The sequence below is a fragment of the Thalia democratica genome, chromosome 6 (genome assembly GCF_965202585.1).
Source record: "Thalia democratica chromosome 6, ktThaDemo2.hap1.1, whole genome shotgun sequence".
NCBI lineage: Eukaryota > Metazoa > Chordata > Thaliacea > Salpida > Salpidae > Thalia > Thalia democratica.
This window is the reverse complement of record NC_139170.1, coordinates 50,676,105-50,693,179: the sequence shown is the minus strand read 5'-3', so window position 1 is coordinate 50,693,179 and position 17,075 is coordinate 50,676,105. Positions and strand designations below refer to the sequence as shown.

At 26.8% G+C, this 17,075-nt stretch overlaps 1 protein-coding gene across 1 annotated transcript; it reads left to right on the top strand.

The window, feature by feature from the left end:
• Nucleotides 1-2,240: 2,240 nt before the first annotated feature.
• LOC145838308 (stabilizer of axonemal microtubules 1-like) lies at nt 2,241-13,484 on the top strand. The gene is made up of 7 exons (XM_082945877.1): nt 2,241-2,293; nt 2,637-2,807; nt 5,961-6,160; nt 7,837-7,940; nt 8,547-8,851; nt 12,166-12,431; nt 12,753-13,484. The coding sequence occupies exons 1-7, from the start codon at nt 2,268-2,270 to the stop codon at nt 12,968-12,970; spliced, it is 1,290 nt and encodes a 429-aa protein (XP_082802003.1). The 5' UTR covers nt 2,241-2,267; the 3' UTR covers nt 12,971-13,484.
• The last annotated feature ends 3,591 nt before the right edge of the window (nt 13,485-17,075 follow it).

Here is a 17,075-nt window from a genome sequence, read left to right as displayed (position 1 = left end):
TAGCTTCTTAGTTACTCATAATAAAATGAAAGTTCAGAAGAGGTTTTGGATAAATATTTGTTTATTCAATAAATCTTCTTTAGTTTTGCTTCTGTATTTTCTTTAACATTTGCAGTTTGCTTTATGTTCATAAATTATTACTTCTCTCAAGTAATTTTTCTTATGATAAAGATTTTTTTAATAGATAAGTCAGTTAAAGCATATTGTTTTATATATTAGATGTAGAGGGAAGAGCAAGTCTGATTTTTTTCTACCAAAAAAAACAAAATATTTTAATAAACACTAAAATGAATTATTTATCATGATCTAACGTCATTATAACTAGTTTACTTAAAAAACGAGTATAAATCGTTTAAAACTTTCATAAAACTTATTTTTTATTAAGTTTTATCAAAAATAAACAATGCTAAATTATAATTAGATCTATTTCTTTGATTGAAAGAATTAAATTTGTGTATATTTTATTATTTTAGCAGTTTTATTTACTTATTTTATAAAAAATGATAAGTTTTACCCACAATTTAGAATATTTTTTTAATATTTGAAAAATAATAAATATCCTCACACTGGGCACTTTATTCGTTGCAAGGGGTAGAGTTTGAGACTGATGTTTTTTTACCATAAAAAAAAATAAAAAATAATAAAAAAAATAATAATAGCTTATAAGTAAAGCAAAATTTGAATGAAAAGTTTAAAAGAAAATAACATATTTTATATTAAAGAAAAATAAAAAAAAAAATTTTGAAGGTTTAAATCATTTTAAATAAATTAAATACTTTAGAACAACTAGTTTTTTGTTGTGTTTTAAAGGCCAGTGCAGACTAGTTTTAGTCACTTCTCTCTGACTTTGAGCCTCAAACAGTGACAACTCTTTTTAATATGATAACTGCAACAAATTTTATTATTTCCAATTTTTTATTACTAATTTTCAACTAATTTGGAAATATTCTTTTGCAAATCTAAATGTTTTAACTTGTTATGGTATTTAAGGGCATAGAGGGGTCCAGCACTTTTTTTTTACAAAAATTAACATTGGTTGTTATTTGAAAGCTTAGAGTATAAACCATAAGATACTTTTTATAGAATTTAAAAAATCAAATAACTTTTAAGATATACATTGTTTTGTAAAAATTCAGATACAACATGGAATCAAAAACTTACAGGCTGACATTCTCAGACTTAAAAAAAAACAATAGAAATATATCTTCTTTTTCATTTTTGAAGCAATTTATTTCAAATTTTCAGTAAGTGTACTTTTCAGTATTACAAACAGTTTGCACGGATCAGATAATTAAGAAAATTGATAAAAAAGTTCATTACCAAAATAAAAGATAATAAAATTTTTTGTTTATTTTTTTTAAAGAAAAAAAAAAAAAAAATTTTTTTCTTACAAAATCTTCAAAGTTTAATAAAGATTAGTCTTAAAATTTTTTTAAACAATTGTTCAAAAACTAAAGGAGAAAACAGATTTTAGTGAAATAGTCTAACTTTGCCTTTTTAGTTTGTACCTCGAATAAAGAACCAATTGTACCCTCTAACTTTATTTAAAAAAATACTTTTGATTTTAACAAATTGTGACTGGTAACTGGTAGCTTAATTATTTATGTAAAAACAAAATTAATATTCAAAAAAAGGTAACCCTCCCCACTCCTATGCCCTTAAGCCAATTTATCAATCAAGTTTTATACAATTTTATTGCTTATTTAAAATAAAATGCTTAGGCTAGCTTAAGTGACCAAGACAGTTTTTTTGTTGCTGTCACACACTAATAATGCTAACTCAAGATAATCTTAAATTTTAGAATAGTATAGGTCTCTCAAGCTAATTAAAATAACTATTTCAAAAATTCTGTCTGACTCAGGCATGTTTGAAGTCTTTTTTTGCCAAAACTCAGTCTAGTTTCAATACTTGATTTTTAAATCTCTGGCTATTGTGTGACTTGAAAATGGTTTTATTGATATATTAATTTCTTATGGTTCAAAGCAAAACGGTAAATTTTAAAATTTTGGCTGGTACTATATTTTTTAATTTTCTCATAAGCTCACACTGAATTAGGCTAGATTTTATTACTAACTTCCTTTTTGTTTTTTTTTTTGTTAAAAATGGCAAACTAGTGTTTAAATTTTCTTTTTTTTTTCTGATCAGTCCTTTTTTATTTATTATTAAGGTTAAATCTGATAGTAAGTATAAAAAATGTTAATAATTATCATTTAATATTTGTTTTGATTATTTTTTCCTTTAGATTTATGCATATTTATTAACAAGTAATGACTGCAAAAGTAAGCACTCGGTGGTAAGTTGGATTATTAAGTAAAAAAAGTTAAAAAGCTTGAAAATATTTTTAATAATTTTAATTTCATATTAATATAACTAGTTTTTGTTCCTAAAACAAAAGTTGGTGTTTTTTATTTAAATAATATATTTTTACATTTTTACAATACTTTTATTTTTATTTTCTTGTTTCAACCAAAAGTATTTTAAAAATCATAGGGTTACTATTTAAATTATCATTAAAAAAAAAAAGAAAAAAAGTTAAAATAAAAACTTAAATCTAATTAAGTTTAAAAATCAGTAAACAAAGTTTTTTTTTATTGCATTCCTTCAATAAATGTCAACCATACTTAATGGCTTTACAGGTGGCACCGCAAAAGCAACAATGACCCGACAAATTGGAACCACAGTTACCTGAACAACACCAACTATGTGGACGAGTACCCGCCCAAGCTGCTGCTGCCCCGCCAGAGCTTCAAACCCAACATGAAGTGGAACAAGCCCAGTGCGCCCGTTGCTGACATCACAACTTTCTCGTTTGTTTGCTTTAAACACATTAATCTTATTAGGCACCAGGTGTTGGCATTGTTATGGCATTTGTTTGCTTTCAAATATTTGTTGGCTGAGTGAGTTGTCTCACTTTTGCTTTATCTGTAAGTGTGAAAAACTTTTGTCAACAAGTTGATATTAAATAAATATTAGGTTGTTTGATATAATTGTATTAAGTTTATGAACAAAGGAAAAGAGCAGGATGTCTTGGTTGGATAATTATTTTATATAGTTCAAACATTATCAGCTAATTCATATTTAATGCAAAAACAAATAAATAAAACACTCTCTCTAGTTTTTTGTGATAGTTTATACGTATTACACTACTTTTCGTCAGAACTTAACAGTAGAACAATTCTAAAACTATGAATAAGTTTTTAAACAAAAACACAAAAAGTTAAAACTAACAAAGTAATAAGCACAATAAATAATCAGTGTAAAGTAATAAATAATTAAACTCAAATACTACTAACGGATAAAAAATAGATAATTTAACTAAATAAAGACACTTTATAATCAAATTCCTTCTGTTTACACAGTTCTGGTTTCTCCAAAAATATAGAGATAGCCTCCAACTTCACGAGATCAAACACACTATTGCAATGATGGATTATTCTAAATCTGGATATGAAAAAAAAAAAAAAAATGGTTACCCACCAGATCTGATTAAGAAGGTAATAAAATCACACCACAATAACATAAATCAACCTAGACTATTCGGACCGGAGAAGTTCCAGGCAATATTAAAACTACCTTATATTGGAGAAAAATCACGAGTAATTGAGAGCAAACTAAAAGACTTAACAAAAACATCATACAATCAAGTGCTTCCAAGAATTATATTTCTTTCAAAATCTTTATTAAAAGTGCAGTTGAAGGACCCGATACCAGACAAAGACAAAAGTTGTATAGTATACAAGTTTAATTGCTCTTGCGAAAAGAGCTATATTGGGCAGACCTCTAGGCACTTAAAAACCAGGATAAAAGAACATCTACCTGCTTGTGTATTGAAATTCATCGAACAAGAACCTGAAATAAAGACAATAGCAACAAAAAACGCAGCAAAAAGATCTTCAGTTGCAGAACATCTAATAAATAATAGAGATTGTGCTAGGAAATATGACATATCCAGATTTAGAATAATCCATCATTGCAATAGTGTGTTTGATCTCGTGAAGTTGGAGGCTATCTCTATATTTTTGGAGAAACCAGAACTGTGTAAACAGAAGGAATTTGATTATAAAGTGTCTTTATTTAGTTAAATTATCTATTTTTTATCCGTTAGTAGTATTTGAGTTTAATTATTTATTACTTTACACTAATTATTTATTGTGCTTATTACTTTGTTAGTTTTAACTTTTTGTGTTTTTGTTTAAAAACTTATTCATAGTTTTAGAATTATTCTACTGTTAAGTTCTGACGAAAAGTAGTGTAATACGTATAAACTATCACAAAAAACTAGAGAGAGTGTTTTATTTATTTGTTTTTGTATTTTATATAGAATTTTATACTGATATACACTGATTTTTCAGGTTATGGTGACTGCAACTTTTTTACATTTTGTAGATTTAAATTTCATGTTTATTTGTTATGCTTAAAAAACAGTCTGTAAAATTTTTTGTGCAAAAAGTATACTATAACTAATTTTCAAAAATTGAAGTTGTACAAAGACTGTTTTCTTTTTAAAGCAGCTAATTCTAAATTAATTGAATCTTTTTCTAATTTTTAAGTCTATTAAGTTTTTTTTTTCTATTAAGTTAGTTTTATTAGGTAGCTGTGTAAAGACATGTAAAATTTTTTTGTAGGAGTATTAAACATTTAAAACAGCCAAGCTCAAGTTCTAAGTTAGATTTATAAAAGTTAATGCTGCCTGTTGAAAAAATAAGTAAACATTTTGTACTTATCATTTGTATGTAATTAAGTTTTTGTTGGAAGTTAGTTGGTTTATAATTTTTCTGAACCATAGATTAGAGTACTAAAAGTGAGTCTGATATTTTTTAACAGTGCTGATTGCTAACCAACCTCAATGTTTCAAATTATTTTTTAGTGAATATTTTAAAAAGTTTTAGGTTTAGTTTGAAGCTTATCATGGAGATTGGTTTTAAATATATGTGAACTGTTTTCAAACAGATCCTTACCCACGTTTAAAAATTATTGTAACAACTAGCTTTTTAACTTTATTAAATTTTCAAAAATAACTTTATAAATAAAAAGTAAATATCCACTTTAGTTGCCTGTAAATTAAACGGAAATACTCTATTTAAGGCCATAGGGGGGGGGGGGTAAAACACTTATTTTTACAAAAGTTAACTTTGACTATAATATGAAAGCTTCAAGTTCAAAATACAAGCCAGTTTTTATATAATTCAAAATTATCATTTAACTTTTGATATATTTTACTTTTTATAAAAAACTTCCAATACAAACTTATGAACCCCACATTTTTTGGTGTCAATTTTCTCTGAAATTAAAAAAAAAATCACTCAGAATCTATATCCTTCTTCATTTTTTAAGCAATCTTCTTCAAATTTCAAGAAATTTTGCTTATATTATGAGAAAAAACATTACTTATGAGTTTTATTAATTCAAAAAAATAAAAGTTTTTATTTTCAAAAAAGTAAATTTTTACTTAAAATTTATTAAAGTCCAAAGGTATGTTTTTTTATTATTGTATAAAAAATTAACTGTGAAATTTTGAAGAAGATTGCTTGAAAAATGTAGGAGGAGATAGATTTTAAATAAATAGTCTTTTTTGCTGTTTTAGTTTTCCCTTCCTATAGGGAACCTATTATGCGACCAAACTTTAACTGATTATATCTCAAACTGCAAAAAGGAACTTAAAGCTTAGTAAAAACTCTATAAAATAAGACCAATTTGTAAAAAACATGGCTCACCCCCTTACAGCCTTAAAAAACACATGTTTTTTTTTAACCTGCATTAATGTGTAATGAGCAATATATACTTTATTCTATACAGCTCAAAGTATTCCTCATGATTTTTTTTTCAGTTTTAGCTGCTTTTTGTTAAGTAAAATTCAAGTAATTACCATGTTGTTATTAATTTAGTTGTTTAAAAGTTATCAATTAGATAAATAAAGTTTATATAAGCTGTCAAGTTGTTTAAAATTAAACTGGTAACAGTGCGGACTACTACCCGAAGCAAGTAACAAAGCACACCCTGCCGCCCAAACTGCCGTACATAGCTCCCTCCCAGTCCATGCAGACCCACAGCATGTACCAGGAAGACTTCCCCCACAGGAAGGGGGCGCCTGCCATGCCAATCAAGCCGGCTTACAGGAGACCGGCCGGTGCCAAGTTTGATGCCCTGCCAACTTACGCGCGTCAGTTTGTTGTTTGTATTGAGGTTTTTGTATTTGTAGAGTTTACTGCAGTGGTAGTAGTCAGACTATAACCCAAATGGGTTTGGTTCTATAAATATTAAAACTAAACATTTCTGTTTTTGAGGTTTTTGTAATTGTAAGGTTTTGAAACACACTGCAGTAGAAATAGTCAGACAATGACTCATTGGAAGGATTATATAAGTTTTAGTGCTAATTAAGACTTAAAGTTGTTTTTAGATAAGTTAAGACAAAACAGAAGTTTTATGAAAATTTCAATAAGATTTGCTTTCAAACAGTTTTACTGTATTTGAAAAACATTAACAAAACAAAGTTGTTGATCCCTGCTTTAAAAATTTGAATGACACAAGTATGTTTTAATGCTTTATGACTAGCAATTTTGAGTAAGTGAATTTTATTTATTACTAATGACCTTTATCTACCCAAAAAAATCAAGCGGTTTTGTAGGTTATTAACCTGGTTTAAAAGTTTCGAGATTTTAGTTTATTAATCTCTCTGATAAAATGTCTTCATTATAGTGTATTGAGAACTCATAGAAAATATTTTGATGTAATTTAGCTATTTAAATAGTTTTTCAAAAAATAATTCTCTATGAAAACCTTTCAGATTTTATTGAATTCTTATAGTAAACAATTTTCGTAAAAAACTTGTTGATATTAAAGAATATAAAAGATAATAAAGTTTGTTAATTGTTTTGACAGTTATAAAATTTGTTTAACTATGATTAATAACATGTAGGAAAAAGAATGAAATTTAATTGTTTAGTTTAACTTGGTTCTGACATAAATACTCACAAAAATCCAAATAACTGTTTTTTGATGAAAATTTTTCTCCATTAACTATCAATCTTTTGTAAATAATAATACTAAAAATCTTGTGTCTAGCATACAAAGAGCATTTGTTGCAAAAAACTAAGTTTTATTAGTTTAACAGTCATTAAAAATGTTAAGTTTTGTAGTCTATTTAAAAATTAACTTAAAAGTACACATGTTTGAAACTTAACTTTCTTCAACTCATTTGCTTTAAAGCGTAAGATAGCTAAGATTTTAAACAAAAAATATTTAAGTTATAAAAAATGACTTCATTATCATAAATGCACCTTTGTAACCTAAAAAAATTTTTTAGTTCAATAAGTTTAAAATGCCAGTTACAGAATTGTTGTTTAATATAAATGGTTTTTGGTTAAAACTTATGTTTGAAGTACTATTACTGTACATGACTATTTAAAATTTAAACAGTCAATTCTTATTAAAAAAAAATCGCCCACTTAAAGATTAGCTAAGTATCTAAAGGAGTGTAATTAATTTTTTTAGTGTTTATTCCATCAGATGTATTGAAAAACACTTCTACAATCTTCACTTGTACAATCTTAAAAACTACAGGTTTTGATCATATTTGTTAGATCACTAGGTAGACTGAAACTTTGGCTGTGAAATGTTGAAGCTGTTTTAAATAAATGTAGAGCTTTTTTCATGACACATACAAGACCAGGCTTTGTAAACTCTTGCATTTTTTTTTTCTTCATAACCTTTTAACCACTTGTTCTCAGATAATGGCACAGCGTAAAAAAGTAAAAAACCCAAATGCAAATAAAATTGAGAATCATGTACTTTGTATGTCCCCTGATAAAATTTTGATGATGTAAATTGTTCGAACAGATGATTTCAAGAGTTGGGGCGCGCATTACCCGGACAGACCCCGGCCCCTTAGAAACTGGCAACCGCCAACCCAACAAGTTGAAAACCTCACCACCGTCATGAGGGTTGGTGATTTGTTTTATTAGTATGCATGTAGAGAGCCAAGAGTGATTTCGTTGATTTGTATTTTACAGTATATATTGATTGCAGTCTTAATATTTTAATAATGTTGTATTAAGTATGTTTATATTCTCACACTATTAGTTTAGTTGTCAACTGTAAAATAGCAAACTGTTTTAAAATCTTTAAGATAGATCAAATAAAAATAATAACAAAATAAATTTTTAAGTTGGAAATTTTTTGATTTTTTATAGAATTCAAGTTTTTCTGTGTTTAGGATTTTATTTATAGCTTAGAGTTCACTGTTTGTTTGTTTTTATAACTTTTTTTTTGCATATACAGTGTTTTTTATCTACATTAAAAAATTACATAAAAACAAAATAGTACAATTATTAGATCGTTAGCTATATTATACATTATCAAAAAAATTAGACAATTGTATAATAAAAAATTTTGAATGCTTAGTTGATAGAGTAAAAAAAGCTTTATATAATTAGAGATAAACTTGAATTGTCACTTAAAAAGAAAAAAATACTTTTATTTGACAATATTATAAAACAAACAAAACTATAGTATATGGTTGAAAGTAGATAGATAAAAAAACTTTGAAGGACTTTGCCGGCACCCAAGGAGCGCCCGCCCTGTCAGCCAAACCGAAGCAGGTGGCCCTGAAGTCGACCGCCCCCGTGGAGGGACTGACCACCCACAAGCTGGACTTCGACGCCAAGAAGATCACCCCCCACCCGCCGAGGGCGCAGAGGGGCTACCAGGCGCCCACCGTCCCCATGGCGACCACGACCACCTTCAACGAGGAGTTCGTTGCCAAGGGTAACGGGGTGAGGGAGTCCATGCGGCCCCAGTACCACCCCAACCCCAACAAGGACCCCATGGCGTCATCTAGCGAGCAGAAAGACAGGTTTTAAACAAGTGTTTTTTTATTATTTATATTTTTTCAATATTTTTCCACTTTGTACAATTTTCAACAATAAGGGGCCTTTAAGTCTAGGTTTGCAAAAGTGGGCAATATCGTGTCATTCGCGAAAGTTTAAATTGGTAATTTAAAAGTAAAGGGCGAATGTTTTATATAGAGAGTATATATGTAAAATAAAAACAAATTATACAGTAATCTTCCTTTATTCTACCAACATATGTTTCTGTGTGTCAACGAATCAACACACTTCAACTGGGTTCTGTAAAAAAATAATTACTGTAGTGAGAGAATAGAAGCAAAGAATAAAGTAGGTGTATATATGTTTTCATTAAAATAAGATATATTCTACAGATAATAGTTATTAAGGCCATAGGGGGGGTCCAACATTTTTTTTAATAAAATTAACTTTGGCTTTTATATGAAAGCTTGAAGTACAAACTATAAGCCAGTTTTTATAGAATTCAAAAATATCATTTAACTTTTGAGATATTTGACTTTTTGTAAAAATTTTCCAATATAAACGTATGGACTGCAAATTTTTCAGGGTCAATTTCTCGGAAATTTTAAAATTCACTAAAAACCTATCTCCTCCTTCATTTTTTGACCTAGAGACTTCAAATTTTCAGGAAATGTTCCTTTTAATATTTTGAAGAATTGTACTGTTGGAATTTTTGAAATTTTGAAAAATAAAAATTTTATCCACAAAAAACTAAAAAAAAGGGTAGTTTTTTGACAATAATTTTTTTTTACTCAAAATTAAAAAAATTCTTACAATAGATCTCTTTAAAGTTTAATGATACACATTCTGTGAAAATTTAAGAAAGAATACTCAAAAAATGAAGGAGGAGATAGATTTTTAGTGAAATAGTCTTTTTTCGCATTTTTAGTTTTCGCCTTCTATAAGGAACGTATTGAACGCCCTTTCTTTGATCGCTTATATCTCAAAAGTTACTTTGAGTTTTTTTAAGCGGTTAAAAGTGTCTGATAGCTTAAATTAAATTCTACAAAATAAGATCAAGTTGTAAAAAACAAAGTGGACCCCCCCTATGGCCTTAATAGGTGAAATACTTAACATTAAATCCGAATGTTATAAAACTATATAATATTTGTGATTATTAAGTCTAAAAAAAGTAAAGTAAGCTAAATTACACAACAAAAAAACTAACCATAATATAAACAAACAACTCACGTTAATGGGAAAGATAACTAATTCAAATTTTATTGTTGTTAACTAATGAAAAGTCATTCGTTACAACTAATAATTACGTCATAATGTAAATGAGGTTATTTAAACTATTAAATTTGTATTGCAAATAACATTAATTTAGTTTTTATGTAATCTATTTTGAACAAAAATGAAACATTAACCATTAGTTGTGAATCAATTAAATTTAATAAAACTTAACAACGGTGAAGGCAATAAAAGTCACAAAAACTCGATGTAACATGTATATTATATATTGAATGTTTGTAATGATTGAATCAAAGAGAGTATATATATATATTTATTTCTGCCAAGTGGGAAACTTTAAGTTGAGGGTTTAGAAAATTCTGGTCTAGAGACTAGAAGTTTTTTGATAAAAGAAGTATATAGATTTATGCAAATTTTATATTTTATTCGCGACCGGTTTCGGTGGCAAGAGATTGCAACCTTTTCAAGCAAAAATAAAATATGAAACTGCATATAACAATATTAGTTGATTATACTGTTGTTTAATAAATAGTACTGTTAAATATAAATACTGATAAAAGAAGTATAAGTTTTTACAAATCTCATCAAAAAACCTTTATGATAAGTTTATTTTATCTATTTCTTTTCTTTATGATTTTAATCCTAAGTAAACTAATTATTAGTAAACTTTAGTAAACCACCTCATAATCATTAGAGAAGCCTCCGACTTGAGTGTTTCAAATTTAAAAGTTTAAAAACATTGAAATGTTTTGCTTATAGAACAGTAAAATTTAACCATTTTTTTAAACTTTAGTCGTAACTACAACTTAATTTTATTTTTGTATTAAATTTTAGTCATATTAAAAATAAGTCTTAAAATAATATTTAAATCAAAAGTTTTTCGTTACAAACAAATACTTTACTATATCTATCTTGCACTATCTTCAAAACTTTACAAACAAGTCTCAAATTTTTTTTATATAGTAAAGCAGTATTTGTATGTTGTTTATATATAAAACAAAGATTATTCAAACAAAAAAATTTTGAAAATACTGATAGTTTCTAAATATGCTTTTTAATAACAAATTTTATTATTATGTTTACATTTTACATAAAGTGTTTTATGATATTTTTCATCTAGTTTTCTGGAAAGATTTAAATTAAAAGTTTACAGTAAAAGATAAAAGTTTTAGATAAGTTTCTAGTAAATCTGTATTAAATCTTAATTATGTAGACAAAAAAAACTGGCCTTGCAATATATAAAGTACACACTACATTTAAATTTTGTATGCGTTACATTTTTTTAAGTTAAACATGAGAAAATCATTAATATTGTTTTGTTAAAGTGTAAAAATTTTAAAGTTTTCTACGTATTAAATTAAAAAAGTCCTCATTTTAGTTTAAAAACTATAAACATGTATTAGTAACGTAATTTGTAATATTTTTTTGTTTAAAACTATTAATTTATGAAACTTAAGCTGTCAATAATAAAAGACTTAAATGTTTAAAATATTGAGCCATAAATCGTAATGTAACTTTTTATTTCAATTGCAAGCAGCTTAATTTAAATTTAGCAACTTTTCAAGGATTATAACCATTTTGAGCGGTGAGTTGATCAATATTTAATCATAATAAATTAATTATTCATTTCCTTTAGTTACACAACGCTTTAACTCACCATTTAAATGTTTTATTTAGATAATTTTTAAATTACATTTTATTTAGTTTGATGTACTCCAGTTTGATGAACTTAAATTTTAATTTTAATTTTATTAGTTTATTAGAAATTACCTGGATTTCGTATTTAATATTAAAGGTTTAATTGATTTTAATTTGATTGAAGAAAACTTTTAAATTAGTAGTTGAAAGCAAGTTTTAGTATGTTTTGTATTTACATTTCCTTTTTAATCCCAAACTTCCAATAAAATAATATAACATGCTTTTTTAAGTATGTTTATATATAAACAACATTTATTATTATAAACATTTTTTTGCTACCAAATTGTTGCAGTTGTAATAATGCAACTGATTCAGCTTCAAATTAACAAAAACTTAACTATTTTGATTTTATCAAGAATAATCCCTTATAATTGAAAATCCCCCAAACAAAAACTTCCCGCGTATCAAGGTTCCAGGCGTGGCCGGTGGAGAAGCCGTGGCGACGGGAGCAGCCGCAGTACGTCGCCCCCAGCGGAAAGTTCGACATGGCGACCACTAGCGGACAGGCGTACGTGGACCAGAAGGGCGGGCAGCCCGCGCAGCCGATACGGCCGAGGGAGGGCAGAGTGGGAGGGGGCGAGTTCGAGGGCAGCACCAACTACATGCACGACTTCAAGGTGTGGCCCGTGTCCCACGCCAGGGTCAAGGTCAACAGGACTGCCGCCCAGTCCAATGGTGAGTTTGCATTGTTTTTTTTTTATATACCGTTTCGAGGAATAGCGATTTTGTTTGTTTTTTTTTAAGAAATGAACGGTCAGCAAAAATCAAAAGTTTTACTTTGAACTTTATTTATGACTAATATCATTGTCAGTATTTACGGAAATTTTATGTAAAGCCATTACATTTGGTCAATATCAGCCTTAAATTTATTACATACTACTCTTTCGGTTTCTATAAATATGCACTGAATGTATTTTGTATTTTGAAATATTTTACTGTACAATACAGTTATAATCCAATAAATCAATAACAATAAATTGTTTTTCAACTCTCCAGCGCCATTCGACGGAACGACAACGTTCAAGGAGTCCTTCATCGGCCCGACCGGCGTCGGCGTGCGAGACAGCTGCAGGCCGAAGCAGACGCTCATCAAGAACGAGCAACCGCTTGAGGGCAGCACGGAGTACAACGACAAGTACCTGCCCCAGACCTTCGAGCACCGCGTCCGCTACCCCACCCCCGACTGGCTGAGGAGGCAGCAACGGTGCAAGTGAACGCAAAAATCCCCCACGTCGAAAACGTGTCAGCAACGTCAAATTTGGCTTTTTAAACTTTCTTAATGTTTTTTACTCAAATTTTGATTTTGATACTTTTATTTTTTATCTCAAGTTATTCATTCAAAAGTAACACTCTAAAATTCAAAAGTGTTGATTTAACGTATTTTTTTTCTACTTTCATCTTTCTATTACCAGACTTCTTAAAAGTCTTGATTTTTTTAAGCCAATCAAAATCTTTCATCTTTGACGCTTGTCGAGGGATTTTGCTTCCAAAAGCGCGGGGTTTTTGAAAGTAGAAAGTTAAAAACGCGTACCAAAAATTTTATTTTTTCTGTAGTTTCTATCAACGCATATTACAAATTTCAACCGCACCAAATAATTCCACCTGTAATTTAGAATTGCAAATTTAGTTTCTGTCTGTGTTTTTTATTCGTACTTTTTTTTTGAAACTGTGATTTTCCAAGTAGTTCTATCTCGAGTAATTTAGCGTGTTTCGTGTAATATAATTTTAGCGTAGTAATAAAATGTCCAAAATCAAAAGCAAATTTATAAAAAGTTTATGAGAGTTTCACCACAACTTATAAATATAATTTTAAGTTTTCTTTGTTTAATTCAAGACTGAACTATGTTAAATACAGAACCTTGTTTTTATAATTTTAAATGAAATTTTTATTTTGTACTTATGCTACACACGCTACTTGGTTGAAAAACTTGAAAATATTTGAAAAGTTTTAGAGCAAAAGTCAAGTTTAAATATTATCATCTAGGTTTTTGCTTTAAAAAACTTATTTTTGTTAAATATAGTTCTGCAGCTAATTTTAAACCTAAAACTCGAAACATAAGAAGCTATGATCAGCAAGTCTAGGATTTAAATTTCGACGAACGCAAAATAAAAATTTAAATTGTATTAGAGATAAGTTTTTAAAAATGTTGTTGTGCAAATTTAGACAAGTAAGAATGTTTATCCAAATAAATAAAAATTTCATAACATCTTAAAATCGAATTACCTTTTATTAGCCCAATTAAGCATTAATATGATAAATCCTGAAGCTTTGACTGAACAAAATATTTTTGTAGAACAGAGTAAATAGAAAGATATATTTGAAATAAAAAAGTATATTTTCATAAAGTATATCTACTTTTACAATTAGTTGCTTTAACTATTTGATCTACTTAGTATGTTTGTTATATTTTAAGTACTTATATTAATATTAGTAGCAAAAAAAAGTGCCTGTACGCAAAAACTTATAGATTATACACTACTTATGTATTCAGCCGTAAATTCTATAATCATTGTTTTTATAAATATTAAATAAAACCTTTGTATTTCGTATAAATTGTTCTGTTTTTCAACGAACGAAGTCTGTGTAGTTTAGAGTAGTAAAGAATTATTTCTAAATGATGAATGAATTTGGAGATGAAAAAAACTTTCAGTTTTAAAAACAAATATTTAACAGAAATTATTCATTCAAAAATTTTTATTAAACAAACAATTGAAATCGAATTTAGCTAACACTAAACAGATTTTACTTGTTTGTTTAATAAAAATGTTTTTGAATGAATCATGTCTCAAATTTTTTGTTTTATATATGTAATGAATAGTTGTTATATAAAATCAGTTACATAAAACAATGTTTGAAAATGTGCCAAGTACTATACATAACAACTTTGTGCCCTGAAGTTTTTTAATATTTACTAAAAATTTTGGTATGCAGTACAATGTTAGTAAATATACTAAAAAAAAATTAAAATTACTATAAAATCTAAAATAAAACTGTTTTGTTGCAGTAGTCAAAGTTTTATCAGATTACGTTTCTTTAAAATTTTAATAAAAAAGACAAATAAATTTTAAACTAGTTAGTTTTCGTAAATATAAAAAATATCAGTAACCAACAATGTCTATTAAATTGAATATCAATATTCAGTTCATTTTGTTGAGCGTCTAATTTAATTTAGATTTCAGTCAATACATTTTTTGCATATAAACAAACTATCCACGTAATGGCAAGAACAAAGTATTTAAACCAATACTTTACTTGTTACAAAAATATTCACTTAGGCCTTCTTTGTGTGCTCAAAATTCTTTAACATTTGATTCAGCATGCTTAAATAATAAAGTGAAATGTGAAACATGAGATTTTGTTAAAACTAACTAGAGTTTCATATAAGAAATCTTCACCTCATGTTCTAGTTTCAAAACGTTCAATTACTCTACTCAAGTGCATTGATTAGATTATTCATTTTTGATCAGATTCACGATAGTTAATCTGAATTTTTTAGAATTAGCATCATGTGAATAAAAATATCAAACTAAGGCAAAATGTTTTAATTGTTTTACTAAAAAAGAGTTTTAGTTGATAACAGTGTAAAACAACTTTGATAATAATATAACAACTTTGAATCTAATAAATATACGTAGAATTTTAAATATCCATTCCGATAAAGCTTTTAATAAAAACTGAGGTAAGAACTTTTAAAAATCTTAATTTCAATTGCTAAAATAAATTGTTTATCACCCTGTTGTAAAATAAGTTTTTTTCTTGAAATATTTTTTTTGCACTGAAATTAACAGTTTAGTTTTACTTTTCAAAACAGTAAATTGTTCAAAAACTAAGTTTGTTTTCCCTAAATTTATTTCATAGCTATGAAATTAAATACTTTTTTAAATTGTTTTAAAGTTACTTTAATAAATTTTATTTCTTATTAGCGTTTTATTGTAAAACTGCTTTTATTTATAAAGAAAAATGTAAATTATTTGCAAATTTTTTTATTTTGTTATTTTTTAGATACTAAAATATAGGTTTAAAAAAATCTTTGTGAATTTGCTTTTGTTTTCAACGTTATAACAACTTATCATAATATTTTAAGTTGTATTAATTAAGTAAGTTATAAAAGATGTATAAGTTTAATTACTTCTATCTAAGTTTACTATACTTTGTTTATGATAAAATAAATTGATAAAAAAAAGGAAAAAGTTTTAGCTAGCCAGTTACACAACTAATTAAATCAAAGAAAATTAGTTTAAACTGTTTTTAGGATCAATAAAAGTGAATTAACTGTCCTAAAATGAATTTATAAGATAATAAAAACACTATTTTCATTTAAACTAGATAAAGTTAATCTTAGTTTCCTAGTTTAAAATACTTAGTAAAATAATTGTGCTGTTTTGATTTGGAATAATTTTTTACTTAACTTAAATTAGCTTAAACTTTAAACATGATTTTTTACTTTATAAAAGGTTTTTAACATTTATAACCATTAGAGCTAAACAAATAAACTAAAACTATCTGTACCGCATTTATTTTGTTTCACAACTTATTTAAGGTTGTATAAGGTGAAAAAATACAGTATTTTAGTAGAGTACAATAAGTTTAGTCAACGAACTAGGTTAAATAGTGCGTTCAAATATGTTAGAATAATTCTCAATTATTTTTTTAGCTTGTTCAAGACATTGAACTGTATCCATATGTACGGCTCGAAATTTAAAATTTGAATTTTTGAAAAAATTTGAAAAATTTGAAAAATTTCAGAGCAAAAGTCAAGCTTAAATATTATCATCTAGGTTTTTGCTTTAAAATACTTAGTTTTATTCTTAATTAACTGGTTTTTTATTTATGTAAATCCGCAGCTAAATTCAACCTAAAACTCGAAAAACAAGTAGCTATGATCCGCAGTCAGCAAATCCTAAGACTTAGATTTCAACGAATACAAAATAATTTATTAAATTATATTTGAGTTAAGTTTTCAAAATGTTTTTGTGCAAATTTAGACAAGTAAGAATGTTTATTCAAATAAATAAAAATTTAATAACGTTTTAGAATCGAATTATCTTCTTTTAACCCAATTTAGAATTAACATGATAAATCCTGAAGCTTTGACTAAACAAAATATTTTTGTAGCATAGAGTAAATAAAATGATATATTTGAAATAACAAAGTATATTTTCATAAAGTATATCCACTTTTACAATTAGTTTCTTTAGCTATTTGAACTACTTTCTGTGTTTATGATATTTTAAGTATTTTTATTAATCTTAGTAATAAAAAAAAGTGTCTGTACCCAAAAACTTACAGATTATAAACTACTTATGTATACAGCCTTA

Excerpts from the sequence above, each read along its gene's own strand:
- LOC145838308 (XM_082945877.1), top strand. The coding sequence starts at position 2,268 with ATGACTGCAAAAGTAAGCACTCGGTG. Across the intron at positions 2,294-2,636 it reads GCAAAAGTAAGCACTCGGTG|GTGGCACCGCAAAAGCAACA; the intron begins GTAAGTTGGATT and ends ATGGCTTTACAG. Across the intron at positions 12,432-12,752 it reads GACTGCCGCCCAGTCCAATG|CGCCATTCGACGGAACGACA; the intron begins GTGAGTTTGCAT and ends TCAACTCTCCAG.